This window comes from Dipodomys ordii, unplaced genomic scaffold, assembly GCF_000151885.1.
Source record: "Dipodomys ordii isolate 6190 unplaced genomic scaffold, Dord_2.0 Scaffold2, whole genome shotgun sequence".
Taxonomy (NCBI): Eukaryota; Metazoa; Chordata; class Mammalia; order Rodentia; family Heteromyidae; genus Dipodomys; species Dipodomys ordii.
Genome location: NW_012267218.1, coordinates 36,229,063 through 36,243,584, shown reverse-complemented (window position 1 = coordinate 36,243,584; position 14,522 = coordinate 36,229,063). Strand labels below are relative to the sequence as shown.

At 38.9% G+C, this 14,522-nt stretch overlaps 1 protein-coding gene across 2 annotated transcripts in view; it reads left to right on the top strand.

The window, feature by feature from the left end:
- Actr10 (actin-related protein 10 homolog (S. cerevisiae)) overlaps nucleotides 1-14,522 on the top strand; it is a 24,446-nt gene that overhangs the window by 279 nt on the left and 9,645 nt on the right. The window contains exons 1-8 of one of the 2 annotated variants that reach the window (XM_013017630.1): nucleotides 289-396; nucleotides 2,887-2,959; nucleotides 4,640-4,722; nucleotides 5,619-5,727; nucleotides 8,412-8,519; nucleotides 9,790-9,857; nucleotides 10,090-10,169; nucleotides 12,507-12,542. In XM_013017630.1, coding sequence (XP_012873084.1) covers nucleotides 2,951-2,959; nucleotides 4,640-4,722; nucleotides 5,619-5,727; nucleotides 8,412-8,519; nucleotides 9,790-9,857; nucleotides 10,090-10,169; nucleotides 12,507-12,542 — 493 coding nt within the window. In that variant the 5' untranslated portion in view covers nucleotides 289-396; nucleotides 2,887-2,950. Of the gene's footprint in view, nucleotides 1-288; nucleotides 397-2,886; nucleotides 2,960-4,639; nucleotides 4,723-5,618; nucleotides 5,728-8,411; nucleotides 8,520-9,789; nucleotides 9,858-10,089; nucleotides 10,170-12,506; nucleotides 12,543-14,522 lie in introns of those variants that run through there. The other variant, XM_013017619.1, reaches the window with a different exon arrangement.

Here is a 14,522-nt window from a genome sequence, read left to right as displayed (position 1 = left end):
GGTATGTTCCACTATACTCCCTCTCCTCCCCATCCTCCCCTCCCAGCGAATGGAAGCGCATCCTCAGCGTCCGGTGGTGCGGTGCGGGGTCTGGCTGCCCGGAGAGGCCCCGGAAGCTCCCGAAGGCTTGCCTCCGCCGCCGCCTCGGGGCCTTCCCCGAACCCAGCCCGCGGGGGGACCGCGGCCACCCCGACCCCGCTCCCGCGGGGCTCGGGCGACCCCGGAGGGGCAGGACCCTAGCTGCAGTGTGTAAAGCGCGTGTAGGGCGGAGGCGCGGCTCCTGATGTTGGAAGTCGGGTTAGAGACCGGCAGGACCGGGAGGAAACCCTAGCGCTTTCGACTCTGGTCTGGCGTCCTTAAACTCAGGTTACATCGTACACTTGCAACGAGCAACTGGTAAACACAGGAGTAGTGTTTCTCAGCGTTTTGGATGGCAGAGATCTTTGGAAGCCACAAATGTAAAAAAAAAAAAAAAACAAAAAAAAACCTTAATTAAAGCATACCTACAGTTTCCAGGGATTGGCAGACTTAAACCTTGGGGTCCTTGGACCGCCGTCTTTGTTACTGGGCTCAAGGGAATGAAGCGACAGGCAGCATTACTTCTTACATGTATGCGAGATTTAAAAAAAAGTATTTGAGAAAACCTTTACATATTGAAAACACTAGACAACTATTGAATAAGTGGTCAAAAGAACGAACTGCTTAAAATGTGGTACTAAACTACAGAATTGGGCCTAGAGACATGGCTCAGTGGTAGAGCACCTACATAGTAAGTTGCAAAGCCTTGAGTTCTAAACCCCAGTACCAACTTAAAAAAAAAAAAAACTATATAATTGGGTTAAACACATTGTGTGTGTGTGTGTGTCCTGTGACTTGAACACAAGGTTTACATGCTTATCCTTGAACTTTCTTTTTGTTCAAGACTAGCACTCTACCACTTGAGCCACAGCTCCATTTCTGGCTTTTTAGGTAGTTGGAGATTATAGAGTCTCAAGGACTCTCCTGTCCCAGCTGGCTTGGAACCAAACCATGATCCTCAGATTTCAGCCTCTGAAAACCTTGAATTACAGGCATGAGTCACAAAAATTTTCCTCCGTATGCCCTCCTATTTAAGACAAGCCTTCATTAATTCATATTTTCTTATGTTTCTTAATTTTTTTAAAAAAAACCTCAAATACCTTAAGACTACTACTCTATACAGATAGCTATTTTGCCTGTACCTTGAAAAAAATAAGCAAAAGTTATTCCATTCAAATATGATGATTAAAAGCACAGCAGGGGGCTGGGAAGGTGGCTCAGTGCTTGCCTTGCATGCATGAGGCCCTAGGTTCGATTCCTCAGCAGCACATAAGCAGAAAAAGCTGGAAGTGGTGCTGTGGCTCAAGTGATAGAGCACTAGCCTTGACCACAGAGCCTCACGGACAGTGCACAGACCCTGAGTTCATTCCCCAGGACTGGGAAAAAAAAAAAAAGCTCAAGTGCAAATAAACATGGAGATGGAAATAGCAAAAGGCAAAGAGAACATATTTGGGCATAGAAGGAGAACAGAACCAAAAACTGAACAGAAGAGATGACATTAATATTAAACTATGTGCCAGGCACTGGTGGCTCACACCTGTAGTTCTAGCTTCTCAGAAGGCTGAGATCTGAGGATCTGAAATTAGAAGCCAGCCCAAGCAGGAAAGGCTGTTAGACTCATCTCCTTAACCACCAGAAAACCAGAAGTGGCTCCGTGTCTTAAAAGTGGTAGAGCACTAGCTGTGAGCAAAAGAGGTCAGGTACTGCACCCAGGCCCTGAATTCAAGCCCCATTACCCACAAAAGAAAAAGACTAAATAAAGGGATCGAAGGCATGGCTCAGTTGGTAGTACACTAGCCATGAGGTCTGGTCTTGGACAAAGAAAAAGACTAACATTGTGATCATTTTTAGAAATATTACTAGCAGTTTTTTTCTAACATGAAACAAAAAATGGCCAAAATTGGATAAAAATATTGTGGTTTTGAAAATAACAGCACTTGCTATTAGTATTAATATTAATAGACCTAATGTAAGCATTTGAGTTCAACGTATAGAAGGTGTTTTTAATGGTCAAATGTGTATAGCTAGAAAATAGACTGAAAGGTAATTTGGAGGCTATTAATATTAGAATGACTAGAATTATGAGTTACTAACTTGAATTATAGTATGGTGCCATTTCAATTAATGACAGCATATTACTGCCTCACTGTCATGTATGTGGTCTGGCATTGACTATATGTTAGTATTTGGTGAATGACAAGTAGGTATGACTAAGTAGGAATGATTTAGATACAAATATACAACTATGTTTCCTTTATATATTTAGGTACATGGATACCATGTGTTATAGTTTTCTGCAGTATTCAGTATAGTAACATGCTGTGCAGGTTGGTAGCTTAGTAGCAATAAGCTACTAAGTGAAGCAGGCTGTGCTGTTTAGGTTTATCTAAGTTCGCTCTTAGGATGTATAATGACTAAGTCGTGTACCAACACATTTGTGCAGATGTGTATGAATGAAGTCACATACTTGGTACAGATGGTTACAGAAATTCATCTAAAATTACCCAAAATTCATCTAAAATTAAAGCCTGAGGAAAAGTAAAGCCTGTCTTAAAATGATATTCTGACTTATTTCAGGGTCACAAATTTGAAATAATTTGATTTTTTTTCTTTAATATCTAGCTTATTAAGATGTTACTTATTTCTTAGGGCTTTGTTGTTGTTTTTTAGTTTTTGGTACCTTTGCATAGAACTATTTCCAGATGTTTTTGTTTCTATTGTTCTGAAACAAATACAGAACAACTTGCTTCTCTGTCAAATATTTAGAAAGAATGCTATACGTTGACTTAATTTTCTACTTATTTGCAGGTGTGGATTTGCTGGTGAAACTGGCCCAAGATGTATAATTCCTAGTGTGATAAAAAGAGTTGGCATGCCTAAGGTATTTTTTAAACTTTTTTTTTTTTTTTTTTGTCAGTTGTGGGGCCTGAACTCAGGGCCTGGACACTGTCCCTGAGCTCTTCAGCTAAAGGCTACCACTCTACCACTTGAGCCACAGCACCACTTATGGCTTATTCTGCATATGTGGTACTGAGGAATTGAACCCAGGGCCTCATGCATGTAAAGCAAGCACTCTACCATTGAGCCACTTTCCCAGCCCTTAAACAAAATTTTAAACAAATTTTAAATAGCCATTATTGGAGGAACATTGAAGCCTTAGGCCCTTACACGAGGGAAGCGAGACCCTGTCCTAAAAATAACAAGTGAAAAACAGGGCTGGAATTATATCTCAGTGGTATCCTGATAGCCTAGGAAGCATGAGGGCCTGAGTTCAAACCCATAGTACTAAACCAGGTGACAGTGGTTCACACCTGTGATCCTAGCTAATCAAGAGGCTGAGATCTGAGGATCCAAGGTTAGAAGCCAACCCAAGCAGGAAAGGCTGTGAGATCTTTTATCTCCTGTGAACCACCTAAATGCCAGAAGTGGAGCTGTGGCTCAAGTGGCAGAGTGTTAGCCTTGAGTGAATAAGCTAAAGGAAAGTGCCCAAGCCCTGAGTTCAAGTACCAGTACTGACACAAGAAAAAAAGTAAATACATATTGTAGAGCCAGTACATCAAGTTATAATTGTCAGTAGAACATACTAGAAATTGTTGAATTGTGCTTGATTAGGGAAATATTTTATTGTTCTCAAAAATATCTACAACATATTAAACAAACTAGAAATAAAGGAGATGTGTAGTACAGTATTCAGAGTGTGATGGAAGTTCCTGTTTATTTTTTATGTCACTTGGCTTTATAAAAGTTGTCATTACTATGTCCCTCAATAGATTGACTGAACTCTACCTTTACATTTTCATCAACAGCCTCTTAATGTTCTGAGCTTTTACTATTTTGAAAAGTCAAACATATATGAAGATTACCTCTATTCATTTATATGTAGATTAGAACCCTCCTTAAGACACATAAAGTCAACACATGAGCCTTACTGATGGTCTTTCTTTCAAAGAGTACATTAAGAGAGGTTTGCTATTGATACGTGAGAGAACTTGAAGCTTAGCTTGTGAGACTAAGTGAAGCCCTTGTGATGGAGTGCTAATATTGCACAGTTCTGTAGTGTTTGTACATGCTGCTTTAGTGCTAATAGTGTTCTCAACTTTACCACACCTTAGTGAACAACCTACCCTTAGGGCTTACAGCTTTACAGTAAGATATACATTTTTCCAAGTAATTGAAGGTGGTATTGTGGCAAAAATGAAGGTATCAGTGCTTAGGGAGTGATGAGTAGGTACTGAAACAAGTCTAGAGTATTTGATGCTTTTAAATTAGTGCTGACTTTTTATCATCAGTTATACCAAAATGAATAATATCTATAAACACAGCTCTGTACTTATTTACAGATTTATATTACCTCCAGCCAAAATACTCCCATGTTTTTAGAGATTGCCAGGTCTTAAAGATTCATAATTTAAGAGATAAGTCTATATTTAATCTTTACATCTGTCCTTAATACAAACTGCCTTTCATTTAGTATGAGAAAATACATTTGTGACATAAAAGAGCATATTTAATTTTAATTTGATATTAATATAATTATTAATCATAATTTTAATTGTTACAGCCTATCAAAGTTGTCCAATATAATATTAATACAGAAGAATTATATTCCTACCTAAAGGAATTCATCCACCTACTCTACTTCAGGTAAGATGCAATTATGTTTAGCTGGGTTCTTTTTGTAGATTTTGCAGTTAGCTTTTTCTAATGCCACTTATAGTGATTTTGGCTATTATGTTACATCTGAGGAGAGGAAAAAATGTTGAAGAGCTCAGTGACATTGACTAAGCCCAGAGCTCAAGCCCCACAACCGATCAAAAAAAAAAAAATAGATTTGAAAACTGGAAAATAGGCAAGCATAAGAAAATAGTGATAAAAATCACTATTAGAGTATAATATCATGCAATCATTAAAAAGGAGTTGTGGAAGCCAGAATGTTTAGCTCTATGTTAGAGCACTTGCCTAGCATGTACAAAGCCAGGGGTTCAGTCTTTAGCACCAAAAAGAAAAAAAATGAGGAGGGAAGATTCCATGTTTGGATGTAGTAGATGAGTCTATTGACAATTGAAAAGGGAATATTAAAAAACAGCTGATACAGAATGAAATGTTCAAATGTGCATGCACATCAATAAGAATAAAAAAGTACACAAACTGCAATCAGTCATTTCTGGGCAGTAGAAGTATTAGCTCTTAGTGCTTTCCAAGTTAAGGTCTTTAACATTGGGAGTTTGGTGAATGTATATTACTTGTATAAAAACCTCGAAAGTAAAATCATCTTTTTAATAGCTATCATTAATGATCATAATAGGCTGCCATTTTCTTTTCTGACATAATGTGACTTAATAAAGTTCTTGGCATAGTACTGTGGCACATTGTAAGAACTGAGAAATGTAATTTTTCTGAGGTACTAAGATGGAAATATCTATGTCATAAAGCATCTTAGGCTAAGTTAGTATAATCTTTTTTTCTTAAATTGGATTACTTACCAAAATAGGTACAAACTGTAATTTTTACTCTTAAAAAATAAAATTACTGTTTTTCAGGCATCTGTTAGTGAATCCCAGAGACCGGCGAGTCGTAGTGATTGAGTCGGTACTATGTCCTTCCCACTTCAGAGAGACACTCACTCGTGTTCTTTTCAAATATTTTGAGGTACCTATTTATTTATCCATTTTTGTTGGTTGTGGGGCTTGAACTCTGGGCCTAGGAGCTGTCCCTCAGCTCTTCAGCTCAAAGAAAGCGCTCTGCCACTTGAGCCACAGCATTACTTCGGTTTTCTGGTTGTTTATTGGAGATAAGAGTCTCATAGACTTTCCTGCCCGGGCTGGCTTTGAACCTCGATCCTCAGATCTCAGCCTCCTGAGTACCTAGGATTACAGGTGTGAGCCACCAGCACCTGGCTATGAGGTACATATTTGTAAATCAAATTAATCAATTGTTTCTAATTGGAGAGAAAGTTGTGATTACAGCTCGGTGGTAGAGTGCTTGCTAGCATGTGTAAATTCCTGATTCAGTCCTCAGCACTGAAAAAAAAAGTCAATAGAATATTAAGCAATAAATGTCTTATAGATTAGGTTTTAGGGGAATCTTCCCCTCATCACGCATAACTTTTAACTTTTTTATATGTATGTGTGTAGGTAGTGGGGCTTGAACTCAGGACCTCATACTCTTGCCTAGCTTTTTCATTCAAAGCTACACATTCATTTTCAGCTTTTTGATAATTGGAGTTAAGAGTCTCTTATTTGTCTGCCTATATTGGCTTTCAATCTGGATCTTCAGATTTCAGGCTTCTGACAAGCTAGGATTGGATTACAGATGTGAGTCACTGGTGGTGGTTGGCCTCAGTTACTTATGTCAAGTTTTTTAGTTTGGGAATTTTTCTTTAAATAATTAAAAGATATATTCAGTGGAGTAGAATTTATGGCATACTTCTAAGTCTAGGACTAGTTTCTGTGTTTTAATTATACTGTCTGTTTTGACAGACATGCATTTTACATTTTGCGTTTCTTTGTTTGTTTTTGTGCCCATTTGGGGGCTTAAACTCAGGGCCTGGGCGTGGTCCCTAAGCTTTTGCACTCAAGGCTAGCACTGTACCACTTGAGCCACAGCTCCACTTCTGGGGGTATTTTTTGGAGATAGGGCTCACCAACTTTCTTGCCCAGGCTGACTTTGAACTGTGATCCTCAGATCTCAACCTCCTAAGTAGCCAGATTACAGGTGTGAGCCACAAGTGCATGATTTTTAAATTTCTTTTAAATGGAGTTATCTCTTTCCCCCCTGCCTTCCTCCTCTTTACAAATTTGAACAAGGGGTCTGTCTCTTACTCAGGTTATGCTTGCTTAGCTGGTGCAAGCCACAACTCCAGCCTGGCTTTTTACTGGTTATTTTGGAAATGGAATTTCATGATTTTTCTGCCAATCATGATCATTTGAATGTTAGCCTCCTGAATAGTTAGGATTACAGGTGTGAGCCACTAGCCCCAGGCCTAAATGGAGTATTTAAACACTGTCTCTCAGAGTGAGTATTCTCAGGAATGAGACTTTCCCCTTGATATTAGTAATATTACTTGTATATTTCATTCTGTAGGAGTCAAGCTATTTTAAAGGTCAAGAATAAGATTGAGCCAGGTCTATAATCTTAGCTGTTTGGGAGGCTGAAATCTGAGGATCACAGTTCATAGCCAGTGATATGAGCCTATCATCCCAGCTATGCAAGGAAGCACAAATAGGATGATTACTGTCCAGACCAGACACCGCCTAGGCCAGCTTGAGCATAAATGTAGACTATCTCAAGAATAAACAATAAAAATGGCTAGTAGAGTGGTTTAAGCTCCTGCCTAGCAAGCACAAGGCCCTGAGTCCATCTCTCAGTAGTTGGGGTGGGGGGTTAGGGCAAGGAAGAGTGAGTGCTTGCTTAGTATGTATAAGGCATGCGGTTCAATCCCCAGTACCCAGTGGGCAAGGGTGGGAAACATGTCATCTCTGATCTGATTGAAGGAGATTGTCTGTCCTGTTCATGTCTTTATGTCCTATGTGACTACTTTACCTGGTATATCTCCTTTGGAAAAGTGTGGCTCCTTGTTAGCCATTTGATTTTGATAAACTTTAATATTCTGTTTGGATCTCTGACATTTGAAGTGTCACAGATCTAGCAAATTGACTCTGAAAATAGTTTCACACAATACAAATTTTCATAGTTCTGTTCTTTAAATAGCTATACTATGGTGTTTTAAAATACAGTTTGCATTACAAACTTTGCAAATAAAGGCAATCACGAATATTTTTTTCAGCCTGGCACTGGTGGCTCACACCTGTAAACTTAGCTACTCAGGAGACTGAGATCTGAGAATTTCAGTTCAAAGCCACCCCAGGCAGGAAAGTCCATGAGACTCTTCTCTCCAATTGACCACCAAGAAACGCGAAGTGGAACTGTGGCTCAAAGTGGTGGAGCACTGGCCTTGAACAAAAGAGCTCAGGAACAGCATCCAGGCCCTGAGTTCAAGCCCCATGGCCTATAAAAAAATATTTTTTTGCAATGCCATTTCTCTAAATTTACATTTCTGGATCTCTATCCTTTTCAGTTTTCTGTTCCAAAAGGGAAAAAACAAACACTGATAAAAGTGCCTCCGGATTCTCATTTTGGAATGAAATGACTTAGTTTAAACTTAGCCTTATATGTGTTATATAATATCTTAAGTATTGAATAAATTCATATAAATAAGTGAACTAATTCTGAACTTAATGCTACCTATGAATTTTTTCAAATGTATTTGAGTCAGGGCAACCGCCTTCAGATAAGTGGCACGCACTCATTGTGGTTCCGTCACTGTGTTCCAGGTTCCGTCGGTTTTGCTTGCTCCCAGTCATCTGATGGCTCTTCTGACACTTGGCATCAACTCAGCCATGGTCCTGGATTGCGGATATAGGGAAAGCCTCGTGTTACCTGTATCTTTCTTGTCAACTAGCCAAATAGTTTATTTTACTCTAAGAAAAATTAGCAGATTTACTACAAATAATATTTATTGGATTGAACTATTGTGAGTTTTTATGATCATATAAATGATCACATGATAACATTCATAGGTGTACAAGACTTGTATTTATTTCAGTGCAGAGATTATCATTGTTATTTATCTTAAGATATATTCTAGCAATGACCTGGTAAATATGTTCAGAGTTCAAGAGGCACCTGAGCTAATTAGGATGTGTCAAGTTGATCAGAAGAGTTCAGTTCTAAGAAAAGTTAATACAGGAGTAATTGGAAAAACTGAAATGAAAAAGTTCAACCAAGAAAAAGGTTTTAAATGGCAGGATTATTAACATAGCCTTAAAGCAGCTGAAATAAAGGTGCACCATAGAAAAGCAAATACCACCTGTGCGGTGGCTAACAGCTGAAGTCCTAGCTGCTCAGGGGGCTGAGATCTGAGGATCGCAGTTCAAAGCCAGCCCGGGCAGGAGAGTCTGTAAGTTTCTTATGTCCAATAAAACTACCAAAGAGCCAGAAGTGAAGCTGTGGCTCAAGTGGTAGAGCATTCACCTTGAGCAAAGGAATCTCAGGGACAATGGCCAGGCCCAGAGTTCAAACCCCAGGACCAGAAAAAAGGCTCAGGGACAGTGTCCTGAGTTCAATTCCTAGGACTGGCACAGAGCAAAAAAGAAAAAGACCAAGTGAATTCTCTTTTTCCTTTGTGTCCAGATAGTCACAGAGACAATATATGTTAGGTTTATGAGCTCTTTTTCTAGTCAGACGCACAGTAAGAGCACATCTTTTTTTTAAAAAGTTATGTTTACAAGGAATTGCCATTCAACAAAGCAGTTTATGAATAAAATGCATCTCAGTCAATACCCATCTTTTTAATTAATGTCTTCTAAATTTGATGTGTGGGTTATAGCATATTTCAATTTTAAGTATTCAAACTTCAAACAGCCATATCACTAGTAGCTTATTTTATTAGATCCCTAGCCCTAATTAATGAAGAAAGAGAGTAAGAGAGAGCATACATGCATGCATGTGCATGAGCGTGAGTATGTGTGTGTGAGAGAGATTATTTCCTTTGGTAAAGAATATGAACACTTGCCCTTTTTTTCTTCTGTAACTTAACATAAAAAATAAGAATTCATAACCAAAGTTGATTTAAAACAATACTATAGGTGAGAAAAATGCCAAGGAAACCATATTTGATCTGAACTAGTGATGTCCTTGACTCCTCTGTGGATATATGAAGGAATTCCAGTACTGAACTGTTGGGGAGCACTGCCCCTAGGAGGAAAAGCTCTTCACAAGTAAGTGTCCTGGATTCCAGCTCATTCTCCTCACCAGTGCCACAAAAGCAGATGCGAATCTGTTTGCTGACTGGTGATTAGTAGAAGACTTGTCATGCATCCTTTCTTCTTACTAGTTTTGAGTGTATTTGTTCTTTCCGAATAATGTTTAATGCATCATACATAATGAAAATATTAAGAAAGGGATACCATTTTGCAGTACTTTAATTTCAGTAACATTTTCACATTTCAGGGAGTTGGAAACTCAACTGTTGGAACAATGTACTGTTGACACGGGTGCTGCTAAAGAACAGAGCCTTCCTTCTGTCATGGGTAAATTCACTTTTAGCTGTTTAAGAGCTTAAAATGTCTTCTTTTCACGTCTTAACTTGTATTTTAGTATTTGGTCTATTACATTGTTATTCTCATTTTTCCTTCATCACTTTGATGAGCTTGCTCCACTTATATGGTCATCATGGAGCTATCAAATCACCAAATTCAGGTTTTGTCCATCAGTCATTCTTTCCAAAATGGTAAATGTTTTGGGTTATCTTGAAATTCTTTCTCCTTTGCTTTCAGAATTCTCTTCTATTTTGGTGTTCTGTCGTTTCTGAACGTTCCCTCTGGATTTCTTCTGCTCTTGTTTTCTATTCCATGTTCTAGGGATCTGGCTTTGTTCCTTCTTTTCCTAATGGCTTTTTGTTTTTGTTTTTCTTTTTGTGCTGGTTCCAGTGTGCTCTACCACTGAAGCCACAGCTCTACTTCCAGCTTTTTCTGGTAGTTAAATGGAGATAAGAGTCTCAGATTTTCCTGCTTGGGCTGGCTTTGAACCGTGATCCTCAGATCTCAACCTCCTGAGTAGGTAGGATTATAGCATGAGCACCAGCACTTGGCCCTACTGGTTTTTTTTTTTTTTGGCCAGTCCTGTGGCTTAAACTCAGGGCCTGGGCACTGTCCCTGAGCTGCTTTTGTTCAAAGCTACCACTCTACCATTTGAGCCACAATACCACTTTCCACTTTTTCTGTGTATATTGTACTGGGGAATTGAACCCAGGGCTTCAGGCATGGTAGGCAAGCACTCTACCATTAAGATACATTCCCAGCCCCTACTGGCTTTTTTTTTTTTGCTTTGGTTTGTTTTTTTTTGTTGCTGTTGTTGATGGTCGTGGGGCCTGAACTCTGGGCCTGGACACTGTCCCTCAGCTACTCAGCTCAAGGCTAGTACTCCACCACTTGAGCCACAGTGCCACTTCCATATTTTTTCTGCTTATGTGGTACTGAGGAATCAAACCCAGGGCCCCATGCATGCAAAGCAAGCACTCTACCACTGAACCACCTTCCCAGCCCCCCTACTGGCTTTTTAAAGGTGATCTTAAACTCCCTTGATGTCAGCTGCATGTTCATGCTATTGATTCTCCACTGTATCACTGGGCCTGATCTTTTTTCTGAACTTGGTATTCCTAATTTGAGATAGAAATTGTGCATGTCACCTGGACCTCAAAGTTAACACTCCAGAAAAGTGAACAAATGCTCTCTCCCCTCTTCTTAATTTGGTTACTAATTATTAGATAATGATACTATCTTCTACCTTATCTTTCATTTAGAAAAGTAGGAGTTAGCATGTACTTTGAATTCCTCTAAGAAATCTTTCTCATCTCACCTCTTTTTTTATCTTCCATACCATTAGGCTAGAAACAAAGACATTGTTTTAATCTAATCCCCCATTATTTCTTCCTTGCCTTATTACAGGATCCTGCTCTCTGAACTGATTCTCTTCAATTTTATTTCAGCTACCATTTTATTTTATAGGCTTCTGTACTTGGGCTTGAACTCAGGGCCTTGCTCTCTTACCTGGCTTTTTTGCACAAGGCTATATCTCTACTACTGAGTCATATTTTCACATTCATCTTTTCAGTTTTTAACTGAATGAGAGCCCATCTTAACCATTAAAAAAAATAAAGCTGGTGCAGTGATATGTGTCTGACATATCAGCTACTTAGGAAGCATAAAGATTGAGACTGAGCACCGGTGGCTCATGCCTGTAATCCTAGTTATTCTGGAAGCTGAGATCTGAGGATTATGGTTCAAAGCCAGCCCGGGCAGGAAACTCAGTGAGACTCTTATCTCCAATAAACCTCTAAAAACCAAGAAGTGGTGCTGTGGCTCAAGTGGTGGAGCACCCGCCTTGAGCTGAAGAGTGCAGGGAAAGCACCCTGGCCCAGAGTTCAAGCCCCACGACCAACAAAAAAAAAAGATCGAGGTCCTAGCAGGCCCAGGCCAGACTTGAACAAAAGCAAATAGAATTAAGGTGGTAAGATGCCTGCCTGGCAACTACAAAGCCCTGAGTTCAAATCCCAGCAACCTCCTAAAAAATAATTTTTATTTACTTTTTGCTAGGCTTGTCTCTATTTTATATATATATATATATATATATATATATATATGTATATCCCCAGCCTTCTCTTACATTTTAGAGATTTTAGTGTTACAAAGGTCATGAGTATGTACAGCTATAGCACTTAATGTACTCCTAGGTTCTTCTTTTGTATTAGACTTTTAAAAATTTTTAGTAGAACTTTTTTAGTGTTTTGCTGAAATAAAACAATGGAAATAATGAGTATATCTTTACTTATGACAGTTCTTTAATTCTTAATAAAATTTTTGTTTTAGGTTCAGTTCCAGAAGGCATCTTAGAGGATATTAAAGGTAATGAAGTTCACTAAATTTCATTCTGTAGTGTTAGTTCAAATATTATCTGTTTTTGTGTTTTTTAAATACACAGAAAATGTACTTATAACCTAAAAATGTTTAATTCATAGATAATAGAAAAATAAACTTAAAGTTCTGATTTTTCTTTAGACATATAAAGCACTGGAATTTTATCATTATTTATTAATTTTTTTTCCCACTTAGCCCTGGGGCTTGAACTCAGGGCCTGAGAGCTATCCCTGAGCTCTTTTGCACAAGGCTAGCACACTGCCATTTTGAGCCACAGCTCTACTTCTGGTTTTCTGGTAGTTAATTGGAGATAAGAGTTTTGCAGACTTTCCTGCCCAGGCTGGCTTGGAACCACTATCCTCAGACCTCAGCCTCCTGAGTAGGATTATAGACTGGAGCTACAGTGCATTGGAATTATTCATGGTATGCTATTGAAGCAGCTTCTCAATTATGTGGAAAAAGATATGCAGTCGTGGTGGCCAGAAGCTCATGCTTGTATTCCTAGCTACTTCAGAGGCTCTAATCAACCACCAAAAAGGTGGAAGTGGAGCTGTATTCAAGTAGTAACTGTTTATTATTGCTCTTATATTGCTTACATGTATGCTATAATTATCTAAAACGTTTTCAATTGCTATTAAATATTAGCCATTTGCTCTGCTTATTGCCAAGCTTAAATAGTGGAAATATGGCAAGTAAAGGGAATAGTTTTTCTTCCTCTTTTCCAGTCTCATGCTTTCTGAAATACCAGTAATTGACCATGCGGAGTGTTTATTTTCCCATTTTTCAGCAAAATACTACATTAGCAAAAATTTGAAAGATATTCAGTATTGGTGAGATTGTGGGAAAACTGAAGTCTTAGTATTTCAAATGAGAATTGAAAACCTTTCTGGAAAACAATTTGGCCTGTTTATTAAAATTGAAAGTACTTACCTCATCTAAAAGGAGGGAATATATTACTTGAAGTCTCATTACTTCATAATAAGAAAGTTTCATACCATGTGTGTATTTTAAAAAAGGAGCTAAGCCAGATACTAGTGGTTCACGTCTATAATCCTCCCAATTACTAATGAGGATGAGATCTGGAGAACCCTGTTTCAAAGCCAGCTAGGCAGAAGAATCCTCAAGAATCTATCTCCAGTTAACCCCCCAAAATACTGGTCTGGATGTGAGGCTCAAGTAGGAGAGTCAAAGGCTTCAGCGGGCACGCGCGCACACATACACACACGTAGTTCTTTAAAATTATTTCATAATACATAGATGATTAATGCTATACAAATCAGCCAAGTTATATAAATTTGCATTCAGTATCAATTTTTGTCTTTATTAAATTTTTTTGGGGGGGTGCCAGTTCTGGGACTTGAACTCAGAGCCTGGCGCTGTGCCCGAGCTTTTTTGCTCAACGTTAGCAAGTAATCGAGCCACAGTTCCCCTTTAAGCTTTTTTGGTAGTTAATTGGAGATAAGGATCTCAAGACTTTTTTGCCTGGGCTGGTTTCAAACCTCTGTCCTCTGGTCTCAGCCTCCTGAGTAGCTAGGATTTATAGGCATGAGTCACTGGCACCCAACTTGCTTCTTTTAAAATACAAACAAAAAAGCTTTCTTATTTTTTGGCAGTTTGAAGGTTTGAACTCAGGTCCTCACACTTGCTGGCAGACACTCTATCACTTGAGCTCCAGCCTTACTTTTTTGCTGTTTATTTGGAGATGGAGTCCCATGAACTTTTCTGTCTGGTTTAATCTCAAACTTCACTCCTCCATACCTCAGCCTCCTGAATAGCAAGGGTATAGGCATGAGCCACCGGTGCCTAACTACCAATCAATATTTAAAGAATTAGAGGAGAGAGAGAAATCTAGATTTTATTTTTATTTTTTTTGTTGTTATTGTTTTTTTGGGTCCGGTCGTGGGGCCTGAACTCTGGGCCTGGGCGCTGTCCCTCAGCTCTTCAGCTCAAGGCTAGTGCTCTACCACT